Source organism: Oncorhynchus nerka, linkage group LG15 (assembly GCF_034236695.1).
Source record: "Oncorhynchus nerka isolate Pitt River linkage group LG15, Oner_Uvic_2.0, whole genome shotgun sequence".
NCBI lineage: Eukaryota > Metazoa > Chordata > Actinopteri > Salmoniformes > Salmonidae > Oncorhynchus > Oncorhynchus nerka.
Genome location: NC_088410.1, coordinates 3,191,947 through 3,202,455, shown reverse-complemented (window position 1 = coordinate 3,202,455; position 10,509 = coordinate 3,191,947). Strand labels below are relative to the sequence as shown.

The window sequence follows — 10,509 nt, the reverse complement described above, 5'->3', positions numbered from 1 at the left end:
AGACCTTATAGCTAGAACCTCCATTAGCTACTAGCTATTTGGTCATTGTTAGCCACTGCTAGCTGCCTTTTACCTTTTTTAGCTCAGACACCAGCCGCTTTTAGCCTGGATAATACCTGCCAGTCTGCACAGCGCGATATCAACCCTGAGCATATCGGACTGTTTTTCTCCACTACATCACCGTATTCTTGCCGTAAGCTCTGGACCATTACACCGGATAATCGCAGCTAGCTAGCTGCCACCGAGTGGCCCAGCCCCGAAGCTAGCCTTGAGCTAGTGGACCCTATGATCACCCTATGATCACTCGGCTACACAGCTGATGCCTCCCAGACTGTTCACTGTTCACTTTGCCAATTGGCCTGGACCCTTTGTTGACACGGAGCCCCGCCGATCCATCACGACTGGTCGCAATTCCGTCCGATGTGCCCTCAACAGGCCTTTGCCAGACGTCGGTGATGCCCTTGTCCCGAAGCTAGCAACAGTTAGCCTCGAGCCAGGCGCATCTCCCGGCTAGCGTAGTAATGACTACCTAACGTCTTCCCTGGTTCGTATATTGCTGTTCACTGGACCCTATGATCTCTTGGCTACATAGCTGATGCCTGCTGGACTGTTCAGTAATCATCATACTACATTTAGTTGATTTTGTATCTGTTGGCCCCAGCCTCGAACTCAGGCCCTGTGTGTAGTTAACCTCTTGGGGCTAGGGGGCGCTATTTTCATTTTTGGAAAAATAACGTTCCCAAAGTAAACTGGCTATTTCTCAGGACCAAATGCTAGAATATGCATATAATTGTCTGTGAGAATAACAGAACTGATATTGCAGGTGAAAGCCTGAGAAAAATCCAATCAGGAAGTGACTCTTATTTTGAAACCTCTGGGTTCCTATGCATCGCTATTGACCATTGAAAGGGATATCAACCAGATTCATTTTTCTATGGCTTCCCCAGCCTTTAGACATAGTTTCAGGCTTTTATTTTTGAAAAATGAGCGTGAACGACAACATTGTGTCAGTGGTCAGGTGGTGGCTCTCAGAGTGATTTGTGCGTGATAGACAAAGGCGGCCATTGTTCCTCTCACTCCTACTGAAATGCCAATTGTCCCGGTTGATATATTATCGAATAGATATTTGAAAAACACCTTGAGGATTGATTATAAAAAACGTTTGCCATGTTTCTGTCGAAATTATGGATCTAATTTGTCATTTTTGTCCCCATAGACTACGATAGATGTTTGAAGTTGGTGAGTCACAGGCAGCAGAGAACTGGAACGAAAGGCAGCCAAATGAGGTGTTGGCTTTAGGGATGATCAGTGAGATACACCTGCTGGAGCGCGTGCTACGGGTGGGTGTTGCCATCGTGACCAGTGAACTGAGATAAGGCGGCGCTTTACCTAGCATGGACTTGTAGATGACCTGGAGCCAGTGGGTCTGGAGACGAATATGTAGCGAGGGCCAGCCGACTAGAGCATACAGGTCGCAGTGGTGTGTGGTATAAGGTGCTTTAGTAACAAAACGGATGGCACTGTGATAAACTGCATCCAGTTTGCTGAGGAGAGTATTGGAAGCTATTTTTTAGATGTCGAAGTCGAGGATCGGTAGGATAGTTGGTTTTACTAGGGTAAGTTTGGTGGCGTGAGTGAAGGTGGCTTTGTTGCGGAATAGAAAGCCGATTCTAGATTTGATTTTAGATTGGAGATGTTTGATATGAGTCTGGAAGGAGAGTTTACAGTCTAGCCAGACAGCTAGGTACTTATAGATGTCCACATATTCTAGGTCGGAACCATCCAGGGTGGTGATGCTAGTCGGGCGTGCGGGTGCAGGCAACGAACGGTTGAAAAGCATGCATTTGGTTTTACTAGCGTTTAAGAGCAGATGGAGGCCATGGAAGGAGTGTTGTATGGCATTGAAGCTCGTTTGGAGGTTAGATAGCACAGTGTCCAAGGACGGGCCGGAAGTATACAGAATGGTGTCGTCTGCGTAGAGGTGGATCAGGGAATCGCCCGCAGCAAGAGCAACATCATTGATATATACAGAGAAAAGAGTCGGCCCGAGAATTGAACTCCGTGGCACCCCCATAGCGACTGCCAGAGGACCGGACAGCATGCCCTCCGATTTGACACACTGAACTCTGTCTGCAAAGTAGTTGGTGAACCAGGCAAGGCAGTCATCAGAAAAACCGAGGCTACCGAGTCTGCCATGAAGCATGTTATACATCGGTTTAAAGATTAACTTCTTGTTAAAACCTCTTGTTACCCCCTACTTTTTCGAACATTCTGTTAAAAATCGCGCAACATTTCAGCGTCCTGCTACTCATGCCAGGAATATAGTATATGCATATGATTAGTATGTGTGGATAGAAAACACTCTGACGTTTCTAAAACTGGTTAAATCACGACTGTGACTATAACAGAGCCTGCGTTTCATCGAAAAGCGGAAGAAAAACGGATCACTGAAAACTGGAAAATATATCAATGCGCCACTTGCATGTATTGTCTATTAGAAAGCAAATTAAATGGGGCTGAGATTGCAAGTCCTACAGCTTCCACAGGATGTCGCCAGTCTTGTCAATTGCCTGCACTTTGTTTCTTGGCCAAACGAGTAAGAGAGAGCCCGTTCCTTCCGGTCTCCGACAGGATGTTTTGGATGAGAAATTTCCGGACATGATTTCAAGACGTGGAGCTATTGAATACACATCGCCCGTGATCAATTTTATAGATTATTAACGTTTACTAATACCTAAAGTTGGATTACAAAAGTATTTCGAAGTGTTTTGTGAAAGTTTATCGTCACCTTTTTTAATTTAAAAAAATTACGTTGCGTTTTAAAACGGTCTTTTTTCCTGGATCACACAATCTTCATAGATCGATAGTAAGGGTATATATGGACCGATTTAATCGAAAAAAAGACCCAATAGTGATGTTTATGGGACATCTAGGAGTGCCAACAAAGAAGATCGTCAAAGGTAATGAATGTTTTATATTTTATTTCTGCGTTTTGTGTAGCGCCGTCCCCTTCAGGTATTTCGGGGTGTTGCATGCTATGCTAATTATTTTGTTTTAATTTACGTCCCCTTCAGGTATTAAAATGGGGTGTTGCATGCTATCAGATAAAATAGCTACCTTTCACCATCTTCTTTGTTTTCCTAGATGTCCCATAAACACTAGCATTTTAAGAATCTGACTTGTTGGCTGGATTCGATCAGGCCCGCAGGATAATTTGAAAGTGGTGTAAAAGACATGGAATTAATATTTTTAATTCAGATTACCCTGCATGTAGAAGTGTTTTAATGATCTGCGTTTGAGTTTTAACCTGTTGCTTCTACACCCTCATTAGCCAAAATGTCGTTATCCAAACGGAGAAAAGTAGATAAGGAGTGTAGAATTTTCAAAGAAAAATCCCTATTTATTTACAGAGATGCACGGAAAGCTCTGGAAATGAATATAAATGCGCTACGAGCTCACAGCGAAAAAATGCTAATAGTATTAGTTAAAACTCAAAAGTTCATTAAAATACACATTAGCAGGGTATCCGACGGTGACTTTGTTAAACGATGCATGATGAACACTCGTTGCTTTTGCCAAATCCAGGCAACAAGTCAGATTTTTTAAAATGCATTTTTTTGACGAGCACTGACATCACAGACGTGGCAACTGGCCATATTTATTCGAAGTTGATGAGACATTATCTGATAGCATGATAACACCCAAAAAAGACCCACAGGGGATCCATGGTCGGAAACAAAATAATTAGCATTTCGCTTCTGGACATTTCACTGTATTTTACACAAACCGCACAATAAAATAGAAAACATTCATTACCTTTCACCATCTTCTTTGTTGGCACTCCTAGATGTCCCATAAACACTATTTGGGTCTTTATTTTTCGATTAAATGACCAGACCTGATGCGGACATGAAATAGCAAAGACAAAATTGCAGGACTACCGGAGTTTGAGAAACCCAGGTATTTGGTGAACTTGGACAGAATTTTCAGGTCCGAGGAAATTCAGCTAGAGATAAATTTATTGAAGGGCAAAAGCCACTACCAGGGTACCCCAAATTAACATATTTTTGTTGTTTGAGACATTGACTGTTACTGAACAAGTTTTTGAGTTGGTGAATATGTAGACTGTGTGTCCAGATAACAGTACAAGCCCTTAAAAGAGAAACATTGACCACGTCATGGAGGTGGTTGTTCAGCACTGTAAATTTCATCCGGTCCAGAAACCATCGTCAGTTTGACAAACTTCTCAGCGACAGCAACATTACCCACAGCCTGCCATACCACACTGAAGTGAGATGGTTAAGCCGAGGCGCTGTGCTGAGGCATTTCTTTGATCTACGAGAGGAAATCGGACAGTTCATGGAGAAAAAGAAAACCGGTGTTGAATTACAATCTCGCAAAAAAGTTGTCACACAGTTTTCTGACAACATACATGCATTTAAGTTGAAGCTGACTTTGTGGGAGATGCAACTGGCAAATGGCAACCCTGCTCATTTCCCCTGTCTGAGAGATGTGTGTGTGACCAGACCTGAGCGGACATGAAACGGTACAAAGACAAAATTGCAGGACTACTGCGGGAGTTTGAGAAACGTTTTCAGGTATTTGGTGAACTTGAGACAGAATTTTCAGTTTTTCGCTCACCTTTCACAGTTAAAGCTTCTTTGAAATTCAGCTAGAGATAATTGATTTGCAGTGTGATGCAGAAAATTTGCCTCTGTAGGTTCAGGGTACCCCAAATTAACAGCCCTGGCTGCTAAAATTTTTAAAACCTCTTTGTGAACAAAAGTGATGAATATCAATAAAACGATAAAAACTTTCTGAAACAAAACACTGGTGTTTCTTGTACAGGCCAAAAGATGAAATGCCTTAGATACTGTTTGCATTGAAAGAATACAGCTCTGTGAAGATGAATCCTTACTGTGGTGATTTAAAAAATGTGCACTTTAATGTTAGTCAGCTAGCTTCAAAACAAAAGTTGTGTGATGGTTTAGCAGAGTATGGTATAATTTTAATGGTCCGGCCCACTTGACATCTCCCTAGGCCGTATGTGGCCCACGATGTAATGTAACGTCATTTTTTTTAAAATTCAAAAGTCGACGATAAACTTTCACAAACACTTGAAATACGTTTGTAATGCAACTTTAGGTATTAGTAAACGTTAATAAGCGATAAAATTCAATCAGGAGGCGATGTAAAGATCATTAGCTGTCCGTCTGGAAAAATGTCCGGCTAGAAACTCAACGAAAATATCCGGTCCTAGACCATAGGAGATACGGTGCCCTGCATGTGTTTGACCAAGAAAAAACTCGAAGGGAAATGACAAGACTCTAGACACCGTGTGGAAGCTGTAGGTACTGCAACCTCAGTCAATTAATTGTGGTTCACCTTTATCAATGGGTTCAAGTAGCGCATGGATATATTTTCCCATTTTCAGTGATCAGTTTTTCCTGTGCTTTTCGATGTAAATGCCGTTCTGGTAAAGCCACAGCAGTGATTTAACCAGTTTTATAAACGTCTGAGTGTTTTCAAAAGTAGAGGGTCGACTTAAGAGGTTAACGAGTGCTATTAGTGTTTAGCGTAGTGCATTTGCATTTCCAGATGGCTAGATGGGACGCCTGCGCGTCGGGTCGACGTAAGAGGTTAACCTCACGAGAGTAGGGGGCACTATTTTCACCTCCGGATGAAAAGTGTGCCCAAAGTAAACTTGGTAGATTTGGATAGAAAACACTCAAGTTTCCAAAACTGTTAAAATTATATCTGTGAGTATAACAGAAATGATATGACAGGCGAAAACCTGATAAAAATCCATCCAGGAAGTGGGCTTTTTATATTTTTGTAGTTTTCCATTGACTGCCTATACAGATTCCATTGACTTAGGACTCAAATTGCACTTCCTATGGCCTCCACTAGATGCCAGTCTTTAGAAATGGTTTCAGGCTTGTATTCTGAAAAATGAGAGCGTAAGAGCACTGAATGAGTAGACCAATCAGTGTCCCAGAGATTTTTCAAGTGCGAGACCGAGAGAGCGCCTTTCTTGTTTACCTTTTATATTGACGACGTTATGGTCCGGTTGAAATGTTATCTATTACTGAGGCTAAAAACAACCTGAGGATTGATTATAAACATCGTTTGACATGTTTCTACCAATTTTACTGATACTTTTCGGATTTTTCATCTGGCTGTTGTCATTGCTTTTGAGCCTGTGGATTACTGAACAAAACGCGTGAACAAAACTGAGGTTTTTGAATATAAAGAGATACTTTATCGAACAAAACTAATATCTATTGAGTAAATGGGAGTCTTGTGAGTGCAACAACATGAAGATCATTTTATTGCTATTTCTGACTTGTGTAACTCCTCAACTTGGCTGGTAACTGTTTGTAATGTAATTTGTCTGCTGGGCGCTGTTCTCAGATAATCGCATGGTAGGCTTTCGCCGTAAAGCCTTTTTGAAATCTGACACCGTGGTTGGATTAACACCCCGGCCGTCCTACAATCCAAGCTAGATGACCTCAATCTCACACAAATTATCAAGGAACTCACCAGGTACAATCCTAAATCTGTAAACATGTGCACCCTCATGGATATTATCCTGACCAACTTGCCCTCCAAATACACTTCTGCTGTTTTCAATCAGGATCTCAGCGATCACTACCTCATTGCCTGCATCCGTTATGGGTTCGCAGTCAAACGACCACCCCTCATAACTGTCAAACGCTCCCAAAATCACTTCTGCAAGCAGGCCTTTCTAATCAACCTGGCCCGGGTATCCTGGAAAGATATTGACCTCATCCCGTCAGTAGGGGATGCCTGGTTGTTCTTTAAAAGTAATTTCCTCACCACCTTAAATAAGCATGCCCCTTTCAAAAAATGTAGAACTAAGAACAGATATAGCCCTTGGTTCACTCCAGACCTGACTGCACCCGACCAGCACAAAAACATTGAATAGTCTCCGCGATATGCCACTTTTCAGAAAAGTCAGGAACCGATACACACAGTCAGTTAGGAAAGCAAAGGCTAGCTTTTTCAAACAGAAATTTGCATCCCGTAGCTCTAACTCTAAAATGTTTTGGGACACTAAAGTCCATGGCGAATAAGAGCACCTCATCCCAGCTGCCCACTGCACTGAGGCTAGGAAACACTGTCACCACCAATAACTCCACGATAATCGAGAATTTCAACAAGCATTTCTCTACGGCTGGCCATGCTTTCCTCCTGGCTACCACAGCCAACAGCTCCACACCCCCCGCAGCTACTTGCCCAAGCCTCCCCAGCTTCTCCTTCACCCAAATCCAGATAGCTGATGTTCTGAAAGTGTTGCAAAACCTGGACCCGTACAAACCCTCTCTTTCTAAAATTATCCGCCGCCTTGGTGGCAACCCCTATTACGAGTCTGTTCAACCTCTCTTTCATATCGTCCGAGATTCCTAAAGATTGGAACGCTTACGCGGTCATCCCCCTCTTTAACTTCTTTTGCTATAGGGGACGGTTGCATCCCACTCGGTATCCTCATACAATTTTAGCAAACACAGAATGGGGCCTATATTGGAGACCAAAAGTAATCTGGCACACTGCTTAGTTTCAACAACATCAATAACGTATTTCTAGTTTACAATCTTAAATGTTACTACTAATGTGAAAACAAGACAATATAGGACCATTCTTGCTCATTTTAAGACAAATGTCAAATCATTACATTCATTACAGACAGCCATGATGTTGTACAACAATTGATATGTTGGCATCACCTTTTACAGTGGATTTCTGCTGTTGTGGGCCTTTAACCATCTGTATGACTTTGTCATCACACAGGAGAGAGACGTGACTGTCGTGGATCCTCTGGGGAGCCTCAACAACCTCATGATGCTAAAAAGGCAGAGAAGAGTCTCTCCAGATCAGAACACCTGCAGAGATCCACAGGGAAGGGACCTCACTGCTGCTCTGACTGTGGGAAGAGATTCACCTCCTCAGCAGGCATTAAAATTCATCAGAAAACACACACAAGAGAGAAACCTTATAGCTGTGGGCAATGTGGGAGGAGTTTTACTAACTCTAGCAGTCTTACAGTGCACCAGCGACTACACACAGGAGAGAAACCTTATAGCTGTGATCTATGTGGGAAGAGTTTTGGTGCGTCTTGCGATCTGACAGTGCACCAGAGAAATCACACAGGAGAGAAACCTTATAGCTGTGTTCAATGTGGGAAAAGATTTGCTGTATCTAGCACTCTGACTCAACACCAGCGAATACACACAGGAGAGAAACCTTATAGCTGTGATCTATGTGGGAAGAGTTTTGGTAAATCTAGAGATCTGACAGTGCACCAGAGAATACACACAGGAGAGAAACCTTATAGCTGTGTTCAATGTGGGAAGAGATTTGCTGCATCTGGCACTCTGACTAAACACCAGCGACTACACACAGGAGAGAAACCTTATAGCTGTGGGCAATGTGAGAAGAGTTTTGGTGTATCTAGCGATCTGACTTCACACCAGAGAACACACACAGGAGAGAAGCCTTATAGCTGTGATCAATGTGGGAGGAGTTTTCCTACATCTAGCCATCTGACTAAACACCAGAGAACACACACAGGAGAGAAGCCTTATAGCTGTGATCAATGTGAGAAGAGTTTTCCTACATCTAGCCAGCTGACTTCACACCAGAGAACACACACAGGAGAGAAACCTTATAGCTGTGATCAATGTGGGAGGAGTTTTACTACATTTAGCATTCTGACAGTACACCAGAGAACACACACAGGAGAAAAACCTTATATGTGTGATCAATGTGGGAGGAGTTTTGTTCAAGCTAGCCATCTGACTAAACACCAGAGAACACACACAGGAGAGAAGCCTTATAGCTGTGATCAATGTGAGAAGAGTTTTCCTACATCTAGCCAGCTAACTTCACACCAGAGAACACACACAGGAGAGAAACCTTATAGCTGTGATCAATGTGGGAGGAGTTTTACTACATTTAGCATTCTGACAGTACACCAGAGAACACACACAGGAGAAAAACCTTATATGTGTGATCAATGTGGGAGGAGTTTTGTTCAAGCTAGCCATCTGACTAAACACCAGAGAACACACACAGGAGAGAAGCCTTATAGCTGTGATCAATGTGAGAATAGTTTTCCTACATCTAGCCAATTGACTTCACATCAGAGAACACACACAGGAGAGAAACCTTTTAGCTGTGATCAATGTGACAAGAGATACTCTGATAAAAGATCTCTGATCAAACATCAAAAAATGCATACATGAAGTTGTTTCATGATATCACTGAAATAAAATGTTTTAACATTGTAGTAGGAGTATTTTAATGATGTCACAATGTAGAATGTTTTAGCATTGTAGTAGGAGTATTTTAATGATGTCACAATGTAGAATGTTTTAATTAACATTGTAGTAGGATTATTTTAATCATGTTCTACCTTATCGTTTACCCTGTTCAATTGATTGCAGCATGATATGGATATTAACCTCAGGGGGAAATCCAGTCTCTGAATTGAAAGAGTATTATTAAACAAAGTGACGAACAAAAAAAAGAGCTGTGTTCCACTTCCTGTGTTGGTGACCCACTTTAATCAACATGCAGCACTTCAAAATGTAGTGAGCTGTTTTCTTCAAGTGGAAAAGAAATGCATGTAATATGATAATTGATCATTGTTGCAGATGTTTGTGGACAGCCTAGTGGTTAGAGCGGTGGACTAGTACCCGGAAGGTTGCAAGTTCAAACCCCCGAGCTGACAAGGTACAAATCTGTCGTTCTGCCCCTGAACAGGCAGTTAACCCACTGTTCCTAGGCCGTCATTGAAAATAAGAATTTGTTCTTTTAACTGACTTGCCTAGTAAAATAAAGGTAAAATAAAAAAATTGTATATACACACATGAAAGCAGTATAATAAATTGGTCTATAATCAATTTTTCTTAACAATCTGACATCACTCCAGTATTTCTTGACAACATTTAAATTCTAATTGTCTTTATTCCCGTACTGGGCAGTCAGAAATGTTTGCGTTTAGTCAGTGAGTTGCCATGGATCACAATTGATTTTGACTGCACGTTTTTCCTGTATTGGAGATTTAGTTTTGTTTGGGCTCGTTCCAAGGGGACGAGAGTTCTAGAAGCTAGTGAGTTTTAGGATTCTATAGAAAGAAAAATGAGAAGATACGATTGTTTATTATTATTTAGAAATGCGTGTTTGTTTTTTCTTTTTAATTGTTGACAGCCAGTAGACACTGTTTATATTGGAGAAGGTGAAGCATTGTAGTTGATTATAATGTAAAATGGGAGTTTTCTGGTGGTGAGCAAACTTGTCCAACACAAAAATAGGATAGTGGTGGTGGAATGACAGATTTGTTATTGTTTGAACTGCAGATTGCTGGGTTGTGTAGGTTTTTTAAACGGCAACAAAATGGCTGCCCAGAGGCTTGGTTTGGTTAACTGCTGAGGGATGGGGGAAGGCGAAGTGTTTCCACTCTCACATTCTTAGAGAAGGCTATTG

General features: G+C 41.8%; 1 protein-coding gene across 1 annotated transcript in view; it reads left to right on the top strand.

Moving 5' to 3' along the window:
* LOC135559963 (zinc finger protein 883-like) overlaps nucleotides 1–9,898 on the top strand; it is a 20,457-nt gene extending 10,559 nt beyond the window's left edge. The window contains exon 2 of the mRNA XM_065000866.1: nucleotides 7,813–9,898. Coding sequence (XP_064856938.1) covers nucleotides 7,813–9,266 — 1,454 coding nt within the window. The 3' untranslated portion in view covers nucleotides 9,267–9,898. The remainder of the gene's footprint in view (nucleotides 1–7,812) is intronic.
* The last annotated feature ends 611 nt before the right edge of the window (nucleotides 9,899–10,509 follow it).